The sequence below is a fragment of the Schistocerca cancellata genome, chromosome 4, assembly GCF_023864275.1.
Source record: "Schistocerca cancellata isolate TAMUIC-IGC-003103 chromosome 4, iqSchCanc2.1, whole genome shotgun sequence".
Classification (NCBI taxonomy): domain Eukaryota; kingdom Metazoa; phylum Arthropoda; class Insecta; order Orthoptera; family Acrididae; genus Schistocerca; species Schistocerca cancellata.
In genome coordinates, this window is record NC_064629.1 from 705,115,097 (window position 1) to 705,141,070 (window position 25,974).

Consider the following 25,974-nt stretch of genomic DNA (forward strand, 5'->3'; position numbering starts at 1 on the left):
GCTTACAAGTTCAATGTTGTTTGCGTGAAGCAGTCTGTAAAAAAAGTCTGGATCTGTGACAGAGGAATTCATGGTTTTTGCACCATGATAATGCACCTGCTCACATTTCGTCTATTTTTGCCCAAAAACAATACTTAGGATGCCCTCGTTCCATGTGACAATTTGGTTCTCCCCCACAAAAAAACTTTAAATGCAGTCTTTTATAAGTATAGTTAAGACTAAAAAAGCAATGCTGAGAAGACTAATAGCCGTCTCAACGTTACTTCTAGATGTGTTTCGGGTTTTGGAAGACGCTGGCATGAGTGTACAATATGTAATGGGGAATAATTTGAACAGAGTAACACTAATAAACAAGGCCAGCCTTAGACTCAATGTTCACCACAATAATCCTATTGCTTTTAGTTTAAACAAACTGTAACACCCCACCCATCACTTATCTGGTTTTGGCGTCTGTTCGCCCCAGCTAATTGACTGACATCAACACAGAATGCAAAACTGCCACAATATCGGATAATGCAAAAAAAAGTAATAAGGCCCTGTGCCTCCTGATTGAACTGTGGTGGCGGTGTTGACATTAATTCATTCAGAATTGATCACTTTTAATTAAAAAGGGGTGCACATTGATGTTATATTCAGCTATTGAACACCAGATGCAAATGTTGAACGTAAAATTAATTAAGAAAGTGAACTGGGGTTTCAACTACTTGATTGAAAACAGATGCAGTCGATTAGCACAAATTTATTTTAACTCCTGACCTTCAATCATCACATTACAAGACTCTCCTACAGGCAGTGGTAATAAATTGAGTTTGCATGGAGTAAAGCGTGATAACTCAAAAGTAATTCCTATCGACTGACCCAGGCGTAATGCGAAGTGCTTGAAGAATTCTACAATACACGGCCCATGAAACCCTCGAGGAAACTTTGCTGACGTGATCCAACGAATTAATCAGTGGCCGGAACGGGCGCCATATCATCGAATACAGCGTGACGGAGCATCGTCGTTGTGCGGACGTCGGCCGACCTCGTAGTGCTGCAAGGCTGCGCTCGTCTATTCACTCCTAGCTATCTTGCTCAGTACATAGCTGAACCAAAACTTCCTATCTCCAAGCTCAATCGTTCCATTTGCTAAGTCCTAAACTGCAGAGATGCTCACTCTTTCTCAGGCAAGCTGAGTAAAGAACGCCACGTCCGCACTCTAGGCAAGCTGGGAACGGAAGGCCACTACGGTGACTTCTCCCAGTCCGCTCTTCGCCTCGGTTTCCCCTCCAGCAAAATCACTTACACCAATTGCAGAGCAAGTCACGTTAATTATGCGTCACTTCCCAGCGCCGACCAATGCCTGCTCTGGGAAGTGAACAAATTCCCACAAAATTTCCCTTCCTCTCAACTTCTGCTATTTAGCTCCTCCCAGGCCACCCATCAAGGTTAGAGTCTGCACAAAACACCAATTTTTCCAGAATTCTGACTCTCAGGAGAGTACTTCAAATTCCTTGGTCCTATGTTCCCATTGGAGGCCGGCTTATTTCATTCTGTCGCTCTTCACCTGATTTACTTCAGATTCTGCGGACTGTGAATTCAGCGTGAAGTTGCTATAGTCACGAACACGCGTATTTTGGCCTCTGTTGACCGCTCCACCGTAGCTTTGCGCAGCTTACTCTCATGTTTCACTGAAAACGGGACGATGGACATTTATCAACAGGCATACAAGTTCTCCGTCTGCCTCCCGGTACACCAACATGGGGCCAACCACCCACTTACTGCCACTCATCTTAAGCCAGCTGGAGGCTGCGCCCTGTTACCACTTTATCAGAGCTTGAGCCACCCTAAGCTGCCTATTGTCGCTTCCCTTCGCCGCTCCCCAGCCGGCCATGGTCAACTCGAATACTTCCCTGGGATAAACTAGTCTCCAGTAAATCGACGTGTTTCCACAAAGTTTTCACGTCGTGTGAATTACTTTAAAACCATAACCCGACACTAATTATTCCAATACATCCATACTATACCCTCTATAAGATGCATTGTGCCTTGTCAGTGAATTTTGTTGAGCCCTACTGTTCGCTCAACGTGAGTTAGGTGATCTTTAATGACTTCATGTAAGGGGCATAGTTCTTGCCATTTTTACATAACGTTGTCTATTACGTCGTCAGTGACAGGACCCAGACACTTTCTAAAAGTAAAGTTGTTTTTCACCAATGTTTCATCGATATAAAATAACTTTCCGTCTTACTTGTATCAAGTATTTGGAAAATTTATGGTTAGTTCCTATGGGACCAAACTGCGGAGGTCGTCGGTCCCTAAGCTTACACACTACTTAACCTAACTTACGCTACGGACAATACACACACCCAAGCCCGAGGGAGGACTTGATCCACAGACGGGGGGAGCCGTGCGAACTGTGGCAAGACGCATCAAGTATTTGTACTGCCAGTCAGTTACATTAGTTCTCTTTACCAGATTATTTGTTTTACTTACAGATCTCTTCCAGTGAAGTCCCATTTCCCGCACTGTATTTCGCGAACCAACTTTCTGCCAAGGAAACTGGATTTGTTTAGTTTTATTGGAATACGTCATCTGCGTAATGCCGGCAAAAATTTTTTGATTGATGCAAAAGTTCTCAGTCATTTGTCTAATTACTGATTCTTTATAGCTGTCTGTAGTGATGGGTTTCTTCAAAAATCCTTAGTGTGCTTTCTTGTAAACCGTGGGATTTATTTTCGCGTTTCTTTCTAATGCGTCATCTTGTGGCAAGGCTGACTTTTTTTATAAAATGCAGCCACTTGTTTGGGACTGGCAACATTAGCCAACAGTTGCTTTTGTTTCAACTCTGATACAAGCTGTAATTATGTTAGAGGCGATTAAACACACTCTACACTTAAAAAAAAAACAATCCTCTTTGTATTGTGTACATTTTCTTACGATGTAGTACGTTTATCCATGGGTTCTGAATAACTAAGTACATCACAAAATACACAGACTGAATTGACTCATGCTAGTAACTAAAATCGCATGAGCAGAATCGTTGTGCACAACACATTTGGACAGGAAAACGGCGATCAATTTTGGTTGTGCCTGTAGGTCAGCTGCAGGGTCCTTCCCCGAAAGGCCACTTTCCCCACCAAGTGTGCTGCTCACTCATGAGTTTGCCGACAGACTATACTGTCCCCACATATTTACTTTTTTCTTTCTTACTATTTACTACATTGATGACAAAGACATGGAGCATATTTTTAGTTTGCACAACAGCTCACAACATATTGTGGTCAAGTTGAATGAATTATCAACAGATCCATGTGGTCATTTACTTTATGGTAATCACAGATGATTTAATTCAAGAATGGGTTTCATCTGGCTTATCGTGTTGTACTCCTTGTTGAGAGGAGTCGTCTCGTTATGATGTACCATAAACGACTAGCAGCTTCACTCTGAAAAGACAGCAATATGTGATGTAATAAAATCACCACCATGTATTAAGTTTCTTTACACCATCTGTGGGTATTTTACATAATACAAGAGCTAAGGAAAATGCCAAGTCTGTTGATCATTGCATCCATGCAGATAATTTAATAATAATTTCTAACTTTTCAGCATTGTAAAATGACGATGTTTCAAGATAGTAATACAAAAAATATTGAAGCTTTATTACAACTTTTATCTTCAATCATATTTGGTATACAGGAAATAAACACGAAGCATATCTATGAAATCCGCAAAACTAAGATATTTTACCCCACAGTTTTTCTTCTGATAAACCAAGTCTAGTGAAACTGTACCAAATTACATTCTTATCAAAGAATGGAACAAAATATAATGAACTGCAATCTGTTGTGATTATCTCCTGGCAGAAAGCAGCTCAGAACAATGGCCCTTTCGCACAGTAGTATGCAAAATATCAAGCCCAATTGTCCACAACACTCTTTGAGAAGCTGCAGTCTATACATGTAGACCTATAGTTGGTATTTAACAAAACATCAATCATTGTGTCTTAAAGACACTAGATGGAAATACCAATATACAAAACCTCTTCTATCATTGTCACTGATGTTGACCTTCAAGTGATCTGAACAACTTTGCCAGTTTGTATGGTATAGGGTCAAGTTCCACTCACATTAGCCACTGCCAACGCTTTCCTTTTATTAACAATGTCAATGCAGTGCAGCACATTAATGTAGTGGCCAGTATGTCTTCCAGGTGTAAATGTAATAAAATTATCTAGTATTAGATTTGAAGACTTATTACAGCTAGGTTATATCTCTAAGACTATTACAAAGTTGGAGAATTTTCATTGCTTGATTATCATTCCTCATTAGCTCATCAATAATCTCACTGAAGTCACATAGTTCAGTGGAACAGCAATGATGGATGTTCACAGGGACACAACACTATCAAGGACACTGTGTTTATGGCTGCTTCACTTACTTTTGATCTATTTCTTGGTGCAAAAATCTGTCTCAACTTGTCTAGCAAATCTACAACGCACCTGCAGAACTGTATTCCATAATTAATAGGTGGTCCATATTATAAATTAACTTTTTCCTGCTTTAATATGTTGACTGCCACATGCTTAGTGATGGATGTTTCACCTCCAGGCCAAGCACACAGCACGACTGCTGGCTTCAACTAGGTGTCAGGCACGTAGATCTGCTGTGGCCAGCAATGGATACACAGTAGTCAGTGTGTTAATAGCTTACCAGACAGCAAGATCAAAGCAGGCATACAAGTGTGTTAATCTCTCTTACTAAGTTGCAGTATGATTCGATCATCATATCCTGTGCACTTGTTTCTTCTTATAAATTGTTTAGTACTACTTCTACACAGAACACTGGATAGTGTCTATGCAGGATTTGACAGTTCTTTCACATCCATTTTCCAGTGTTAGGTCTTGCCCGAGCAGGTATGATACATACATATGCAAGAGGAGTACTAGTAATAAACACAGAAGATGAATACTAGAGAAAACAGGTAGTTACCTAGGCACAACAATGTTGAAAAGATTGAGTTTCGGTAAGTAACTATGGTCAGAATATTAGATAGCATTTATCTCCCTTCATGCAGTAGCTTACAATAGCTATAATCCTATCAGACGAAGTGCGTGGACTCTGGTCACTTCTATGGAAAACTTAAAGAAATGCTCCTTGGGTAAGAATTAATCTAATCTGTATACAACAAAGGGAGGTGATTTGGAACCGAGTGTGAACACAATACAGAAGACATTGAAAGATGTAAAGGAAACAGGTTAATAGTAGTATCATATTTGAAGTGCAAATATGACTGCCACATATATTCTTTTAATGAATGGCCACAAAAAGTGATTGTCAAGTAGTATTAGTTTCAGCATAATTTTTATGGAAGTGTACTAGCTGTCTCCAGAAAAGTGAAGAGTTGTAACAAAATGACATTCTATTTGGAGTAACATCATATGAATCTGAGGAAGAGTATTAAGCTAAATGTTCAAGACCCACAAGAACGTAAACAAAAATATGAATTTACATCACACAAAGGTCTGAGTGCTTGTTGCTCTCAGAAATCTTCATTTGTCTTGCCATGTTGTTTGTAGTTGCAGAATAATAGAGGTGCAGTAGTTAACCACCAGAAAAATGCTCCTACTGGAGCACAAATTTGTCAATAAGTTTACATCTACATTTATACTCCACAAGCCACCCAACGGTGTATGGCAGAGAGCACTTTACGTGCCACTGTCATTACCTCCTTTTCCTGTTCCACTCGGGAAGAACGACTGCCGGAAAGCCTCCGTGCGCGCTCGAATCTCTCTAATTTTACATCCGTGATCTCCTCGGGATGTATAAGTAGGGGGAGCAATATATTCGATACCTCATCCAGAAATGCACCCTCTCGAAACCTGGACAGCAAGCTACACTGCGATGCAGAGCACCTCTCTTGCAGAGTCTGCCACTTGAGTTTGCTAAACATTTCCGTAACACTGTCACGCTTACCATATAACCCTGTGACAAAATGTGCTGCTCTTCTTTGGATCTTCTCTATCTCCTCTGTCAACCTGACCTGGTACAGATCACACTGATGAGAAATACTCAAGTATAGGCCGAACGAGTATTTTGTAAGCCACTTCCTTTGGTGATGGACTACATTTTCTAAGGACTCTCCCAATGAATCTCAACCTGGCACCCACCTTACCAACAATTAATTTCATATGATCACTCCACTTCAAATCGTTCTGTACGCATACTCCCAGATATTTTACAGAAGTAACTGCTACCAGTGTTTGTTCCGCTATCATATAATCATACAATAAAGGATCCTTCTTTCTATGTATTCGCAATACATTACATTTGTCTGTGTTAAGGGTCAGTTGCCACTCCCTGCACCAAGTGCCTATCCACTGCAGATCTTGCTGCATTTCGCTGCAATTTTCTAATGCTACAACTTCTCTGTATACTACAGCATCATCCACGAAAAGCCGCATGGAACTTCGTGACACTATCTACTAGGTCATTTATATATATTGTGAAAAGCAATGGTCCCATAACACTCCCCTGTAGTACACCAGAGATTACTTTAACGTCTGTAGAGAACAACATGCTGTGTTCTGTTTGCTAAAAACTCTACAATCCAGCCACACAGCTGGTCTGACATTCTGTAGGCTCTTACTCTGAGTATCAGGTGACAATGAGGAACTGTATCGAATGCCTTCCGGAAGTCAAGGAAAATGGCATCTACCTGGGAGCCTGTATCTAATATTTTCTGGGTCTCATGAACAAATAAAGCGAGTTGGGTCTCTCACGATCGCTGTTTCCGGAATCCATGTTGATTCCTACAGAGTAGATTCTGGGTTTCCAGAAATGACATGATACACGAGCAAAATACATGTTCTAAAATTCTACAACAGATCGATGTCAGAGATATAGGTCTATAGTTTTGTGCATCTGCTCGACAACCCTGTTTAGTTACAAGACTGACTGAAAAGTAGGGTACCAGTTGCCTCATTCTACCTTCTTCAGCACCTTTAAAATTTTTACGAAAAATTTTGGCATGCGGACATATTTGTGCTTTTTGTAAATGCAACTCACTTCAAATGCCCACAAGCTCATCTAACTATAACTCACACCTTCTAGTCTATCACCGAGAGTCACTCATACCGATCCACTCCCAGTTGCCCTTTCACACTGTTATTATGTCTTTGTGTGTGTGTGTCATTGTCTCCTGTGTCACAGCCACAGTTCCCTTTGTTCTGTGCTACTACTTAAGTCACCACTCACCATCTTTCTCTCTCTTACTGTTAATCTCTCATTCCTTCCTTTCTGCTGCTGCTGTCTCTTCTCACTGTCACTTTCTCTCTCTTCCCCACTCTCACTGACATATATTTACAGTCTCTCATTATCACTGGCTCACACACACTTCCACAGTGTTTATTCCCCTCCCCTTCCCACCCCACCTCCCGACACTTGTCTCCATCACTTTCTTCCTAGCACTTTTCTTTCACTGTCAACTATGTTCCACTGCCACTGTGTCCCTCTCTTTCGCTCATACTACCATTGTCTCCCTCCCTCTTTTTATAACACAACCTCTGTATTATCTTCCAGTATTTATTACTTTTCTGTCTGCCACCTCCAGTTTTCTCCTCTCTCAGCATAAAAAACTGCACATATGTTCACAAATTTTTGGGAACATTTTTCTAATGGTGTTGAGGAAGATAGAATGAGGAAGGTGGTACTACACTTTTCAGTCAGTCTTTAAAGTAAACAGGCAGATATCTGCATGTTTTGTGCCTCAATAGGAGCATTTCTTCACTGGTTCCCTTCTTTTTTTCTGCTGCAGCAGAGCATGTAACTCATTAAAAAAAAAATCAGTAAAATTTAGATAGTTTTGTTATATGAAACTGAAATAATGCAGGACTAATTTTACGGGCAAAAAAAATTTGCATGTGCTTCAGCACTACAACATGGAGTTCACAGATGATAACAAAGACACTTTGCAGCACATTTCTCCATGCTACATCACTTTCTTAACTATATTTTCACCTCACACTGGATTTTGTGTGTGTATTTTGCATGTGTAAGTATGGTAAATTTGAACCTTTGTGTCTCAGAAATGGATAAAGACGTGAAGAAAATTTTCAAGGTCGCTTGAGGTTGCGATCTTATGAACATATCATAAAAATTTCAGCCATTTGCAGTGCATTTGGTATCACATGCTGTTGCGTGCTTACTGGTCATGTGTTACATCAGTAAATGGGTAGTGACAAAAATGAGGGTGGAAAAAGGCTGAAAAGACAATGACAAATGCGCATGCATGTGACATCCTGATACAAGCATAAAACAAAGATGTAGCCACTGATGTTTTAATCTAATAAAACTCAAAGGATATGGTGAAATACACATTTTTGTTAGATGCATGCACAGACCTAAAATGGTTTAATTAATTTACAAACATTGCCTAAGGTATCCACAATATACACAACCTGTTCCACATTGTCAAACATAGGACACATTTACTTGCATGGGATTAAAATAGAAATTGACTAGGAAAGAATGCAAAGAGTGTGTGTATAGTCAAGAATGCCTAGAGAGAGAGAGAGAGAGAGAGAGAGAGAGAGAGAGAGAGAGAGAGAGAGACCCCTCCCTCCACACACACACACATATGCAGATTTGCTAATCAACACACAATCCATCTACATAAATTATTTTCAGTGGAGGAGACAGCTATAGAGATGTCAATTGTAATATGATGTGAAAGGTTGACAGGAGTGGATTTTTAACAGTCTGTATCATATGGGCAAATAGTTGACTTAACTGATGAGAAAATCATACAAAGGGAAAAAATTATGAGAAATCACAAGTTTGTGCTACCTGAACCAGCAAATACTGGAATTACTTAGGACTGAAAAGTATGGGGGAGGCAGCAGGGCAATACCAGCTGCAATAATGAGAGTGTAGTATACATCTGTCACTTTGGTCATCAGGCATGGCATGGTAGCTCAGTTGGACAAAAAAATAAATTAAACACCTTCTTCGCCATATCTATTAGCACTTTGGTAGGCCTCCTAATACAGCTTACTAATTGCCGTTACTGATGTGGTCGTTCCCATTCATGTCATGTGGACTATGAAACTTAGCTTGTCTATAATGATTTCCATGCCTCAAATTGCATGAAAAACTTTGGAAGTATGAAATGGAACCAAAGATGTTTGGGTCAGATATCCTTCAATCAATGCACAAAAATACACTAAAGTACATAACAGTTATCAATTTTTACATAATTTTATTTAACTCCTGTACATGCTTTGGAGTGACTTAACTCCATTTCACTCACAGGGAAAATTATTACTTCACTTCAAGTTTACAAAAGCAGTCGAGTGTCTCAACAAAGATGTATTGCTGCGCACAAAGGGTTTACCAGATTGCACTCACAAGTATGATCCATTTCCTGTAGCTACGAACTAAATAAAATGTGGTACTAGTTTTAAAAAATCTGGGCATAATGGGGTATTGAGGAGTGAAGAGGGACAGAGTTACCTAGGAATGTTTTCAAATAATTTATTTAAGCATCAACACTGCAATAACAATGTTCTCAGAGAATTTAAGTGCACAGAGTGGGATACTGATCAAATAGTTTGAAAATAAGTTTTTTTTATGTAATTTACATTTCTGTACAAAATGACTGATATATAAAATTTGTAAAAGATGAGGGAATCACATGCTGTAGATGTTAACAAATGTTTATTATTACAGGTAAGCAATAAACATACCTCAACAATGGCACAATGAAAAAATCCAATGAACAAATGTCCACACCGGAGCATTGCTCCACACTCCATACTTAAAGCTAGTTAACTCCTTTCGTTTATTCTTAAAATAAAAAAAAAAAAAAAAAAACAAAGATTATGAACAAAGTTAATTACAAAGATTATACCCGTAACTTTATCAGAACAATGTAACTGAATTAAAAATCTATGAAAATTTGGAAACTTGACTGCATAAGATTCCAATGAATCTTAAACAGATGAAACAACCCATATTACAAATATTACAATAAATTTAAAGCATTTACCACTGGAGCCACAACTTCTTAGATTCACAATATTTCCTTTTCCATATGAACTTTGAGAATATTATACACGAATTCCTAGATTTTTTTACTTTGAAATGGTTCTCTTTCAAAGTATTTTTATGTACATATCAAGGAACAGGAATTTCACAAATTTATGGTTACAAGGCAACTACCACATATGAATAGTTCAAGCTATTACTGCCAACCCAATCAAAGTATTTACAAAAATGGATAGAACATACAACTGGTTTAAGAAAGTTCACACCAGTATGGATAAATGTAGAGATGTGCTGGTTTCAAGAAAATCACAGGTAATTTGAGGAACTCTAGGCAGCTGTTATTAACATCAGAAATGACAAGACATTTCAGATGTGTTAAAGGCACTATCAATATGAGTTTGTCTTAACAGAAAAACGGTAATTTTACACACACACACACACACACACACACACACACACACACACACAGAAAGAGAGAGAACATCTTCAAGTATGGAAAAAATGACCAACATTCTTTAAATTTGATAAACAACATGGCACCCTTGTGGAGCTCTATAAGAGTTACATGAATGACTACAGTATACAAGTGCTCATAAAATATTAGTGGATAAATCTCTAAAAAAGAGTTAGTATGGAAAATCGTAAGTTGTCAATAACACTACCCAGATATTCACTATATCTCAGTGTAGTAATTGACGTATTGAGCAAATTACATATAATGATCAAACAGAATTTAATTTCATAAAAGAATGGAGTGAAGTTGTGGCCCCAAGGTGAAAAATTAATTATTACATACAGACAATGGATGGAGAAATGGGCCCCTTCTCACATTTAAAGACTTAATGCTAATGAAACTTGCAGACACACAAGAAACTTATTTTACCACATACAAATTAAGCTTTTATAATAAATTTTTCACCTAAGTGACAGTTGCAAAAATGCATTGATTATATCAGGAATAGTCTTATGTTTTGAATAGTTGTGCTCTTGGTCAACATCCCAATTAAATGAACACTACTATCCTCAGATGAAAAATGTCTCAGACTTTCAATTATGAAGCAATTTCTTCATGTTTTCTTTTTGGGGCCCATGTCTGCAACCCATGTAGTTACATTTTTCAGTTTTTGGTCTTCATATATATTATATACATCTATTTACAGTTTCCAAAATGAGAAGGTGGAAAGACAATAGTAGATAGAGAAGGCTAACTCTGCAGTCTTATACTTCATAAATATCACATAATGACATTTTCATATTTGCCCTTGCATGTTATATCACAAATTGAATTGTAGAGAAGATAGACCTTGAAAAGCTTTCATTATGTGTAATGTTGCAAATTAAAATAAATGATTAACACTTACCAGGAACAAATACTGAAACACTAATAGCCTAATTTATAGACTGATAACTGTAAAAAAGAAAGCAAAGAAAAAAGGAAAGGCACTGTCAGCAAAATTGAGGAGCAGGTCAGTCACAAATTGCATTACATTTTTACTGCAATTCTTCAGATGGCATAATTACCATTGCTGTTGTTACTAATCTGGGCTAATCATGTGAGTGACTTGCTCATCTCTTTTCTTGTCCTACAACACCTCCTTCCCTCCTCTTCTCCTTCTGAAGATTAAGCTTAGATAGCAAAAATGATGGGACAGAAAAAGAATGGCCATTTGCACATATATATTGAAGTGAACATAGTTACTTTAGCAGTCATTATTAATTTGAAGAACATTGTACATGGTTTCCTTGTTGTTCCATTATTATTATTATTATTATTATTATTACTGACACACAACATTTCTAACACCTTGAGTCTATGTATGCACCAATGCACCACAGTCGCATCAGTCTCCTTCAACACTCCATCACCTATTGTCCAACTGGGAAGCTGCAGGGTAGGTTCTGTGACCTTTCCTTAATCTTCCTTCCGTTAGATAAGTGCAGGGGGTATTTTGAGGAATGATACCTACTTTGTCCTTTCTCATAAAAAATTTGGTAAGAAAGATATATAAAAATGTAGTAGGTTACTAAGTAAGATTTACAGAAAATGCAAGTCCATTTGTTACATCACTCATTTAGGCACATGTTATCATTTTCTGGAAATAATGCTGGGAAATTATCTTCACAATAATTCTAGTACATTACGTGTTCTTATGATTGCATAGTGTGGAATTTCAGAGTTCGGGGGAAAAAAAAACTGAACTTACACTGGTCTTCGATAACATGATCTTGACATATCATTTCAAAAAAGAATGAACAAACAAATCACAGCACACTTAGCAGATGCAAGTTTGGAACTGAGAATGTAACACTCAAGGTAGAGGTTTCTTAGATTTTTTTTGTCACTTTTTCTGTTTGTTATGGCCTTTCCTTCACCTGAGGTATTCAAATTATTTTTCAAGCCTTTTAAAAATCTCGTGTATCAACTGTAATTATTGTCTGAATCATACTACTAATTAAGTGTGAAACAGCAGTGAAGTTTAATATACATGCACTGTTCTTTACATAGTATATGGGCATTAAGTGACAAATTACGTGAACTGTTTAATTCAATTACACACAGAAGTTACAATGAATGATACAATATTAGAAAAGGTTGAGTAAAATATGAAGAAGAGAATGAGTGAAAATAACCACTCACTATATGGTAGAGGCATCGTGTTGAATATAGGCACAAATAAGGAACATGGTACTTCAACTTGTTCTTTGGAGTGTGCCATTTATTTCAACTGCATTACTGTGGATACTTATTTTCCTAATATTGTCTAAAAGTGATGTTTTGAAAAGCAATGCCTTACAATAAGCTACATACATATATGCCAAACTTTGCATGTAACTTATTACTAAGAACATGGCCATCGCTGTCAGGCCTGAACATTTGAGCAAGCTATCTTCAACAGGAAGACAATCCAATTAAGCACAACATATTTCTTTTTACTGTTCAAACTTTCATGATTAAAACCTTATTTTCTGCCCACTCAACTAGTCAATATTTATGACAGCTACTGTCTTATTCTGAATTTTATTGTCTATCAAGATAACCTGTTGGATGTGGTTATTTCTTTGCTAATTGCAAAAATTAGCATTTGGCATTTGCAAAATGAATGTAGCTGCCAGCAACTTCAGAGCAATATTTGTGTGGTTCAGAATATGTAGTATATATGTATTTTACTTCAAGATACAACAGTCAATTTTACTGCAGACAACAATTTATGAACATATGTATTAAACAAATTGTGTTCCAAACACCAATCAGTATACAAGCGTATCATATTAAGTTTCTTCAAGGTCTATCTTCTGAAAGCAATAGAGGGATATTTACAACATATTCTTAACTAACCACACATAGAGGAACCACAAAGTAAGCATGGTATGTCAGAAAGTGCTATAAGGATAGTGCAATCCCTTATAATTTTAGTTTATTGATCCTTACATTTACTTATACATGGAAAAAATATTGAAACCATTATTAAACAATAACAAATTCTGAGGTTTCAAAAACTGTATTGATTACATATTTTTATAGTAAGATGTTTAAAACTTTGTATAAAATGTAATTTCAAAATACTGTATATAAGTTTTAAGAAGTTTTGTACAAATCACAAAAATGTGTCTTAGTTAAAAAAAAGACTGATCACAAAAAAGCACACCAATATAAGGTGGAAAGTATGATTTTATTGATAAGCAAGCTAAGTGGGGTAATGTTTTATTTTCTTTTTTAGAAAAAGTACGCATTCCTTAGGAGAATTACAATGTCCTCAATACCAGTGATCAAACTCAAAACACTTAAAAATGAAACTCCTATACAGATTACCTTTTCCTTTTCCACCTTTTTACCGAAAATAAAAGACTGTTAGACTAATGTAATTTTACTACTTCTTTCATAAACATTGATAACATTAAAAATAATTTAACAATTAAAGAACAACACATTTAACTAGACTACAAATATTGTCAATTTATTTCACACAATGTCATGTGCAACGTAAACACAAGAAGAAACTAAAATCACCTTTGAATAAATCTCAACAAATCAGAAGAAGAGTGGATATTTAAAGAGAGAGAGAGAGAGAGAGAGAGAGAGAGAGAGAGAGAGAGAGAGAGAGAGAGAGAGAAGAAGAAGAAGGGAGGTAGCACAGAAATAGGTAATCTCTTTCATAACAGCAGATCATTTATCCCTGGCCACCACCATAACCACAACACCAACCAGGTCCTACAGCTCCACTCTTTTTCTCTTTTAATTCCAACACACAGCTATCCTGCATAGAAGGACTTTCATAACTGCTGTTAACGTAAACATTCATTTCCACTGCTGCATGTTTCAATACAATAACACATTTATACTGAAATGTCTGGTATTTAACTGTACTGTAATTCAATACTTTTATGCAGTCCTTCGATTGGTTAATTTTGAAGAAGGAAACAACTTTCAGGGATTGCCATTTGACATTGACAAAACAACTAATGAGTAGCCTTTAAGAAAACTGCTTATGGACAAGTAACCACAGATCACAATGATAAAAATTATTGTGAAACTAGAAAATTAAAATAAGTTTCTAATGGTTACCATCAGTGCAGGGCAGCAACATTAAACAGTGCAATATGAAAGGGAAAGCTTAATACATAGTAACCGTGAAACATATCACCAAACAAATAAGTTTGTTACACATATAAGCAGGGATATCACAAAATTTGGTCTTACAGCTCACTTTCCTTATACTTTGTCAGAATGTGTCTAGTAAGATATTAAATAAAAGCGAAAGGTGGAAAAGTGAAAGACAAATACAACACATACAGTCACACTACCCTATAAGACCAGTAGGCATTTATTGCCTAAAGGGATATTACATGGCATTTCTCCATCAACAAAATGATGTAATATTATTGCTCTTTACTCCTTTTGCCATCTATTGAGCAACAAGATGGGCTTATGACTCACTTCCCCTGTACTGTATCATTATCCGTTAGTTAACATATCAACTAAAAGAGAAGAATCATAAAATTAAAAGAAACATTGGTTAGTGAAAGAAGAGTAACATACATATAGCAAACTACCCTACAAGTCCAGAAGGCACTTAGTGCCTAAAGGAGTATTACATGCCATTTGTCCTTCAACAAAATGGTGTAATGTTATGACTCACTGGCTCTCTTGCCATTTTTTTTCAACAAAATGGGCTAATGACTCACTTCCCCTATACTATATCATTATGTTAGTGAACATATCAACTACAAGGGAAAAATCATAAAACTAGGAGGAAGTTTGGTTAATGAAAGAGAAGTAACATAAATATAGCAAACTACTCTACAAGTCCAGAAGCCATTTAGTGCCTAAAGGAGTATTACATGCCATTTGTCCTTCAACAATATGGTGTAATGTTATTACTCACTGAACCTCTTGCCATCTGTTAATCAACAAAATGGACTAATGACTCACTTCTCCTATACTATGTCATTATGTGTTAGCTAATGTATCAACTAAAAGTTAAAAATTATAAAGTTAGAAGAAAATTTGGTTAGTGAAAGAAAAGTAAAATACACACAGCAAACTGTCAAAGTCCAGAAGGCATTTAGTGCCTAAAGGAGTATTACATGCCATTTGTCCTTCAACAAAATGGTGTAATGTTATTACTCACTGAACCTCTTGCCATCTGTTTATCAAGAAAATGGACTAATGACTCACTTCCCCTATACTATGCCATTATGTTTTAACTAACGTATCAACTGAAAATTAAAAATCAGAAAATTAGAGGAAAGGTTAGTTAGTGAAAGAAAATTACAATATATACAGCAACTTCTCTATAACGCCAGAAGAAAGAGACCAATTACTAGTTAAAGGTATTTTACGTGGATCACTGCCATTCTTTATCAGAACTGTTAACTAACACATCAAGTATATGTAAAGCCCTAAAAATTAATACAAAAGTTTGTTACAGAAAAATTTCAAGAGATATAGCAAACCACCTTTTGCAGCCAAAAGAATTTTGTCACACTTCACGAATCATTTTACCATCTGCCACATTCAAATTTTCCAAACAGTAGGTAAGGTCTTCCATTTGTAAGATAGGCAACCATCTGGACTATGTGTATTAATTCCATGAAAATGTCTTGATCGCTAAAAACTTTATTCATTAAGTGGTCGAGTAATCATCATCGGATAACATATATTTAGGAAAGTTCAAGCAACTGAGCAATACACAAAAATTGTACAATCTCGTGTACAATTGCTGTTAGGCATATTTGCAAAAGATGTTATATGGAGACACATCATCTTTTGCAAATACGTCAAATGGCAATTGCACAGAGATTGTATGTTTTTCTTGTACTGATCACTTGTATGAGCTTTCTTAAGCATATTTTATCTGATGATGACTACCCGAAACGTGTCATAAATAATGTTTTTAGCAATTAAGATGTTTCCATGGAATTAATACATCGCAAGATTATATAAGGTTTGTCTACCACAAATTGGAGCTTACTTCTCTAATTGATGCAATGTTACCAAGGACAATAAAAGGTTATTTGCAATTACACTTTTACATAGGAACTACAAAATGACTAATGGTCACAAAATATCTAAGTTTACTCTGAATGACAACCACAAAGCAGAGTAAGTAAAGTCAATCTCACCTCAAAACTGCTGAAACATAACACCAAAACATAATACACAGTTTTGTAGCAACCTTCACTTATTCTTTGAAAGCTATACCTTCTCCTTTCAGTACACCTTCACAAGATTTGTTAGAAAATATATTAGATGAAGAGAAAAATATTAAATGCTAGTAACACTCAAAATTATAAATAAAGATAGAAAGAGAAGCTCACTATAAATTTACATTACAGATACATTAACACTTGTTCATAACAAAATCTATAGACTATGTACAACTACAAAACACCAACTGCTGCCTCTCCTATTTTTCAGTTACATGATGTGGTTGTGGTTATGATGGACAAAGTTATTTATGGACTAAGATTTTTTACTGCAACAACAAAATTCTGATAAAAACTGTTTTGAGTTTGATTCTGGGCACTTATCGGTATGTCCTCATTACCTTTGTAAATGGACAGGTTAGAGTTGTAATAATCAACTATATGCACCTGGTACAAGCTTAAAATTTACAGTATTTCGCAGTGATTTCTGATACATATGTGATTTGGAATTACATGCAAGAAATCATCTTTCAGAATTTATTACAAATCTGGAGATTGTAGCATAAGTCTGCAAGGGAAGAAAGAAGACAAGAATCAGCTCCTACTTCCATTTCACACCACACATAGTGCATCTTAGCACATCACACTTAAAAACAAATCAATTGTTACATTTTTGAGAAGTACTACGGATAGTAAGCCTTAAGGATACACAAGATCAGTAACAGAAATATATATGCAGAGTCAATATGAAATATTTACCCACTGAAGATACACAAATTTTCTGAACAAACTTTCAACTTACAAAATTTAGTGTGAAACTACAGACCACCCAAGCACAGGAAGGAGGTTGAGAGAGGGACAAAAATGAAAAAACACACACACACACACACACACACACACACACACACACACACACACACACACACAGACAGACAGACAGACTCAACAAAGATCTTCCATCCTATTTGATTTGACTACTAGTCATGTAGAAGTAACCAAGAAATTATACAGGTAAAGGAAATATCTAGGATTTCTCTATAAAAATTTTTGCAGATGAATTATGAACTAGGACAGCTGCAAACAAATGCAGCAACTGTTATTCATCTGTATAACTTCTCACTTCAATACTACCATATTCAAATTTAACAAATTATTACATTATAACCCTTACAAATATTTATCGGAACTTCTTGTTATGATTATAAATGTCTTTTATGAAAATTTTCAAAAACTTCTACTGAAGCTGATATAAATAGCGCTTAAATTTTGTAAAGAAATTAATAGGTTCACAACTGCCTTGGTAAATGAGAAATGAGGCAGGATGTGGGTATGGGGTAAAAACACGGTAATGGACATATACTAACAGAAACTGTAGGAAACTTTAGTTTCAACAGCGTATTTAACAGGCAACAAATTCACAAAATATTATCTGCATTTTACAGCAACTTGTGACAAATTATCCATGCCATACCACTCTGCAATGAGCATTTGATGTATAGGAAGCATTCACAAACAGAATATCACATATTATGCTCAAGCACACTTTATCATCAGCAAATAGTTTTCAGTGCCAACAAGCAAACTTCCCTTAAGTTAATCGACACACTCAAAACTGTAACAATTTAAGATGCAACTATTACAGGTTTCACACTTCAACATCATTTAATAGAATATCAGAGAGTAAACAGTAAATTCCAGTGGTTTTCTTGTAGAAAAATTAGTATAAAACTTAATTACAATGATGTACGGAAGCCATACCTATGTCTGTTGATAGAACTTGCGAACAAGTTGTGTAAGATTCATGACTTCTCCATGACCCTTTGTTGGATCCATATTAATAAATTCTTCAAGATTGTGAGAACAAGCTGGAAGATAGAATGTAATATGACAATACAAAATAACTGTTCACATTTTTTATCTTCATTATAACAACCAATACTTTTACTTTACAAAATTATTGCTGTTGTTAGAAAATAACTTACAAGGAGTAGTGATAGGGGGATAGTCAGGTGGAGCCTTCAACCAAGCACCATCCAAACGTTTCATGTGTCTTCTGTCTGATGCAAAGTGTTGCAAAAATACTGGTGCTGGCACAACACGAAAATACCTAATACAAATAATAGATTTGATTAAAATTTATCAATACAAATGACACAACTGAAAGTGTTTACAATGACAAAAATATCAAAATAAATTGAACACCAGTGCCAAAGGAAGGGCCAATTTGTTCAAAAAATAACAGAAGAGAGGGTCGTTGTATGTTCAGCTCAAACTCTTTTTTTGCAATGTGAAAACTGTAACTTAATATAAAACTACTATTCAGACAGACATCACTGTCATGACCACAACTCAATCGAAATTTTACTTTCAACAAGCAGTTTACACATTTTGACCGGCCTCTGTGCCTTCATTTACTCATGCAACCACTCTTACAATGGCATTAAACACAATCAGCTGCACTAACTTTAAGATGACAAAGAATGACCATATATTGAATGTTAGTTTTTGTTAACATCAATACAGGACATCTATCCAGAATATGAACTTGCCATATACTCATATAATACGGCATGAGTACCCCAACTTGGATGGCCACAGAACAACGAAAATTACAAAGCTATACTCTGAGCAGTATTTAGTTGTAAGTACTGTAATTATTCCATGCATACTGACATGTCAAGGAGTATGTACATCACAAACAGCCATGCAGAATATCGTTTGAGGCTGTTCACAAGTTTTGTATGTACACAGCCCAACTGCTCTCTCAACACGAATTGTAATTTCTCTTAGTAATATCTATGTCCAGGACATGCCATGCATACTCAAAATAAGATATGTACCTTAATCTCCACAATCTTATTATAGCACAGGAGACAAGATTCATTTGTTCAACAATGCAGGAAGTAACTAGCTGTGTCAACAATGCAGGAGCATATGAATGGGAAATGCTACTGCATGCCAGTGTCACTTCAATTCAAGCTCTCTTAGGTCAGCTTTCACGGAGTGTTGTCTTGGCCCAAAACGCTCTCAGTTTAATGTAAGAATCAGTTTCTGTAGCATGCTCCTTGTAAATATTCATAGGAAAGCTGCTCTGCTTTTAAGCAGTTGCTTAGTGGCATATGATGTGGAGTTGTATGACATAATATTAATAGGAATAACAAGACTAGTTGAATTGCAGTGCTTCTGTTCTTAAGTGATGAATCCTGAAAATTCAAGTGATAAGTACTACAAACCATCTTGCTATGACACCATCTGAGCACAATTTTTGTGTCTGGAAGGATGAGTGGGTGTTAGATCTGTTGTTGTTGTTGTTTTCTTCAGTCCTTAGACTGGTTTGCTGCATCTCTCCATGCAACTCAATCCTGTGCAAGCATCTTCATCTCCAAATAACTTACACAACTTACATCCCTCTGAATCTGCTTACTGTATTCATTCCCTCTACAATTTGTACCCGCCACACTTCCCCCAGTACTAAACTGGTGATCCCTTGATGTCTCAGAATTTGCGCTATAAGTCAATCCTTTCTTATAGTCAGATTGTGCCACAAATTTCTTTTCTCCTCAGTTTTGTTCAGTACCTCCTCATTGGTTACATGACCTACCCATCTAATCTTCAGCATTCAACTGTAGCATCACATTTCAAAAGCTGCTGTTCTCTTCTTGCAAAAACTGTTTACTGCCCATGTTTCACTTCATTTCGGACAAGTACCATAAGAAAAGTATTTGTAACATTTAAATTTATATTCAGTGTTAGCCAATGTCTTTATTTCAGAAATCCTTTTACTTCTATTGCCAGTCTTCATTTTATATCCTCTGTACTTTGGCTAACATCAGTTCTTTGGCTGCCCAAATAGCAACACTCATCTACTACTTTCAATATCTCATTTCCTGATCTAATTCCATAAGCATTTCTTTAATTCAACTACAGTCCAGTATCCTTTTGTTAATGTTTATCTTATATCATCCTTTCCAGAGAAAGTCCATTCCATTCAACTGCTCCTATAAGCTCTTTGCTGCCTCTGATAGCATTACAATGTGATAGGCAAACCTCAAAGTTTTTATTTCTTCTCCCTGAACTTTAATTCCTATTCCAAATTTTTCCCTTGTTTACTTTACTGCCTGCTCAATGTACAGATTAAATAACATCAGCAATAGGCTACAACCCTGTCTTACTCCCTTCTCAACCACTGCTTCCCTGTCATGCCCTCTCGACCCTTATAACTGCAGTCTGGTTTCTATATAAGTTGTAAATAGCCTTTCAATCCCTCTATTTTACTCCTGCTACCTTCAGAATTTCAAGAAAAGTACTCCAGTCAACATTGTCTAAACCTTCTTTCTTCTAAGATAAGTCATAGGGTCAGTATTGACTCTTGTGTTCCTCCATTTCTCTGGAACCAAAACTGACTTTCCCCAAGGTTGACTTCTACCAATTTTTCTATGCTTCTATACAGAATTCATGTTAGTATTTTGCAACCCTGGCTTATTAAAGAACATCTACTGGGCCCTAATTCAACAAATTTGCAAGCTAGCTCATTCACAGGATAGCCTCACTCTCCAGTATCTCAGCAATGCGGGAAATTCATTAGGATGTATATTATTGCCCAAGATAAATAATTCAGGGCTCACTACATAATAAGAATTCTAATAAACATGAAACCATTTGCCTGTAACTGAAGATATGCAACAGAATTTGTGCACTGTGCACAATATTTGCTCACATAATGACCCCAAATTCACCACAATTTTCATTCCATTTTACTTTTGTAAAGGGTAAAATGTTTGTCATTATTACCACAAAGGAATATGGTTAGTCATACATAAAGATTCATCTGGGAATGTAGCCCTGGTTCAGTGCCATTTCTTCCAATAACAATTTGCAGTATATCTCTGGAATCTGACAGTATGGGCAGATGGGATCAACAGAACACTGTCCAACATTTTGCAGTCATTGTCAAATAATTCTACAAAAAAACATGGGTGAGTGAAAAGTAGCAATTTTGGGCTCAAGCTTGTTCAACTGGAGTACTTGGAACATTTGTGGATCACCTCTGCTTCTTGTACACCTTCCAAAACATACAGACACAAATGCACACATTTGGAAACTAACAACAACAACAACTACTACTACTACTACAATAGGTTCCTCCTGTCAAAAGACCAGGCTTTTTTGCTACTCTCACTGCACTTGAAATGTTGGCAAGACTAATTCATCACAAATCAACTGTCTTTACACAATCATAATCACTCATCTGACACCTTGTAACTCTACCTAAAGGCTTACAACAGTTGCAGCCCATAGGCATTATTTTTCAAAAGACGTGACCTCTAATTCTGGTGATGTGTGTACCACATATGTAGGACATAAAAAGCACCATACAGGTTCAGCAAGTGACATGTCTATGATCACTGTCTACTATCAGGCAGTTTAGATACACGAGAAATGCAAGTTAACTGCATTCACCAGAGACGAAATAAGAGATGAATGACATAAAACAATCAGAAGGCCAGTTAACTACACTCCTGGAAATTGAAATAAGAACACCGTGAATTCATTGTCCCAGGAAGTATTGACACATTCCTGGGGTCAGATACATCACATGACCACACTGACAGAACCACAGGCACATAGACACAGGCAACAGAGCATGCACAATGTCGGCACTAGTACAGTGTATATCCACCTTTCGCAGCAATGCAGGCTGCTATTCTCCCATGGAGACGATCGTAGAGATGCTGGATGTATTCCTGTGGAACGGCTTGCCATGCCATTTCCACCTGGCGCCTCAGTTGGACCAGCGTTCGTGCTGGACGTGCAGACCGCGTGAGACGACGCTTCATCCAGTCCCAAACATGCTCAATGGGGGACAGATCCGGAGATCTTGCTGGCCCGGGTAGTTGACTTACACCTTCTAGAGCACGTTGGGTGGCACGGGATACATGCGGACGTGCATTGTCCTGTTGGAACAGCAAGTTCCCTTGCCGGTCTAGGAATGGTAGAACGATGGGTTCGATGACGGTTTGGATGTACCGTGCACTATTCAGTGTCCCCTCGACGATCACCAGTGGTGTACGGCCAGTGTAGGAGATCGCTCCCCACACCATGATGCCGGGTGTTGGCCCTGTGTGCCTCGGTCATATGCAGTCCTGATTGTGACGCTCACCTGCACGGCGCCAAACACGCATACGACCATCATTGGCACCAAGGCAGAAGCGACTCTCATCGCTGAAGACGACACGTCTCCATTCGTCCCTCCATTCACGCCTGTCGCGACACCACTGGAGGCGGGCTGCACGATGTTGGGGCGTGAGCGGAAGACGGCCTAACGGTGTGCGGGACCGTAGCCCAGCTTCATGGAGACGGTTGCGAATGGTCCTCGCCGATACCCCAGGAGCAACAGTGTCCCTAATTTGCTGAGAAGTGGCGGTGCGGTCCCCTACGGCACTGCGTAGGATCCTACGGTCTTGGCGTGCATCCGTGCGTCGCTGCGGTCCGGTCCCAGGTCGACGGGCACCTGCACCTTTCGCCGACCACTGGTGACAACATCGATGTACTGTGGAGACCTCACGCCCCACGTGTTGAGCAATTCGGCGGTACGTCCACCCGGCCTCCCGCATACCCACTATACGCCCTCGCTCAAAGTCCGTCAACTGCACATACGGTTCACGTCCACGCTGTCGCGGCATGCTACCAGTGCGATGGAGCTCCGTATGCCACGGCAAACTGGCTGACACTGACGGGGGCGGTGCACAAATGTTGCGCAGCTAGCGCCATTCGACGGCCAACACCGCGGTTCCTGGTGTGTCCGCTGTGCCGTGCGTGTGATCATTGCTTGTACAGCCCTCTCGCAGTGTCCGGAGCAAGTATGGTGGGTCTGACACACTGGTGTCAATGTGTTCTTTTTTCCATTTCCAGGAGTGTATTTAACCATGAACCTTTGGATTTGTAATCAGGCACTTACACACCCTTTCCGCATTCACACTGCCCAACAAAACAAGTCAAGTATCCAGAAGGAGAGGAGGAAATGAAACTACATGGGTTGAGAGGGTATGTGGTGTTATTTCAATGATTACGAAATCCAGTCAAATTTAGATAGACTTAGCAGCACGAGCTCACTTACCAATATGGTATTGCACCCCCTGTGGCCTGGATTCATGATCCAATTTAGTTAGGAAGGGTATAGTAAAGCCAATGTTTCCTCTAGTGAGGCAAGTTGGCCTACACCTGTTGTAACTGGCCCTCAATGTCCCAGACACTTGCACTGGGACCAATCTGAGGGCTGAGCTGGTGCCACAGATTTTATACTGGGGAAGATCGGGTATCTTGCTGGCCACAGGAGTATTTCATCATCATGCAGACAGTTCATAGAGAGACATGGTATGTGTGAATGAACACTGTCCTATTGAAACATGGCACTATGATACCATTGCATCAAAGGTAACAGGTGAGGATGTAGGTCTGTAACATACTGTTGTGCCATCAGCGATCCCATAGTCACAACCAGCCACAGCCTGAAGTCGTACCCAATGGTGTTCCACACCATGAAACATTGTGCTTATCCAAAACATTGGAAGAATGTTACCTCTTCACCAGGTTGCCACCATTCTCACTGACAATGGTTATCTAAGGTAGTGCATAACTGCAACTCATTGCTGAACACAATTTGACACCCTAATCAAAATTCCATGCTTCCCAGTGATGCACCACTCCGAATACAAGTAATTTGTGGTGTGATATTAACAGCAGCTTACACACGAGATAGTCCAACATGGTGCCACTGTCACATCCAAATTCACCACAAATCTGGATACTGCATGATTCAACCAGCTGGTCAAATAGAGACCCACAATGGAGGACCCTTTTCAGTCTCTATCAGATGCTGTTAATGTTGTCTCACACAATTACGTGGCATCTGTGTGTCCTTCACAGTGATAATCCCACATCTCATGCTGTTCACACCTCTTACATTCCCTACTAAACACATACAACACTAATGCACTCTGGTAGCCATTCTACCTATTACAGAAAATTGCACTTCTAATCATTTAAATATCAACTAACGGATAGTACTTAGTACACTTAGTTATATTGACACTGGACCTTATCCTCTGGGTGCTTCATCTTTTTTGTTGGGTAGTGTATTTAATAATACAAATTGCAGGATGAAATGTAATTTGTCACTTAAAAAAAAAAGAAAAACTGTGGGCTATTAAATGTATTCAAATAAAGTGGAGACTCGTTTTCCACTTTTTGAGAACAGGGAGCCCCAGGAACAAAAGTAATGATGTTTACGAGTGTGGGTTAGTGGCACTTTCCTCTTAGTACTGTGGCTAAAATGGTAAAACTGTCTCCATACTGACTGTATCAGACATGCTCTCTTCATTCCTGTGCAGAACTGGTAAGCATAATTATTATGTAGCTATTAATTTGAAGTCACAGTCCTTGAAGCTGTCATATATACCTTTAGCTGATATGATGAGAATAATAACAAATAACAATGATAATATGCTAACTCTGACTAACAATTTGAGTACATGCCACCATCCTTCGCTATTAGAAAAAAGTTTTAACGTTCTTGGCATTTGTTAAAGGACAATTTCCAAACACCATGTGCACACTTTAAACATTTATTAGCCAAACCAGTACTCATGTGTACAACCCAGCAGTCAGTGGCATCTGGTAATGAGATACCAAAAAATTGCATGTGTATCTACATCTAGAACAGGAAAATTGTATACATGACAGCAGAAACCTAAATCTACCAACATTATTAATCTCTATATCAACGACATGCATCTCAGTTATAACATCCTGAGATACTTGTGTCACTTATAACACTCTTACAATAAATTGAAAGAACATAATTACAGAACAACATGAATATATATTAAGCTCGGTTAAGGATCTCTCCACCTCATGCATGAAGAATTGTCTATTTGACCTGAAATGTTGGATTACCCTTGGATCCAAGTCCAAACTACCAACCTCATTATATGACAGTGATTCTGCATTAAGGCCAACTAGCTCAATATGTAATTTGCAACAATAAACATCAGTTTTTATCTATTTTGTATACATTTTTACAATTTTATGCTTAAGTCCCAAGCCATTGCCAAAAAAAAGCACAGGTGACTCCTGTATAAAAGAAGTGTAAAAGACTGGACCCGTAAAATTACAGACCAATATCTTTAACCCTTTACCTACTATGAGGCCTCAGAGGGCTGTCCGTGATGTTTAATATTGTCTCTATTAGTAACCATATATTTTATTTCAATGAAATTTTATGACTTTCCCTAATTTGTCA

General features: G+C 37.7%; 1 protein-coding gene across 5 annotated transcripts in view; it reads right to left on the minus strand.

The window, feature by feature from the left end:
- Window positions 1–3,289: 3,289 nt before the first annotated feature.
- Window positions 3,290–25,974, minus strand: part of LOC126183672 (protein N-terminal glutamine amidohydrolase) — an 80,278-nt gene continuing 57,593 nt past the window's right edge. For 2 of the 5 annotated variants that reach the window (XM_049925828.1, XM_049925833.1), the window contains exons 4-5: window positions 18,656–18,780; window positions 9,499–18,538 (exon numbers count right to left, since the gene is read on the minus strand). In XM_049925828.1, coding sequence (XP_049781785.1) covers window positions 18,432–18,538; window positions 18,656–18,780 — 232 coding nt within the window. In that variant the 3' untranslated portion in view covers window positions 9,499–18,431. Of the gene's footprint in view, window positions 3,426–9,498; window positions 18,539–18,655; window positions 18,781–25,974 lie in introns of those variants that run through there. The other 3 variants (XM_049925831.1, XM_049925832.1, XM_049925830.1) reach the window with 3 other exon arrangements.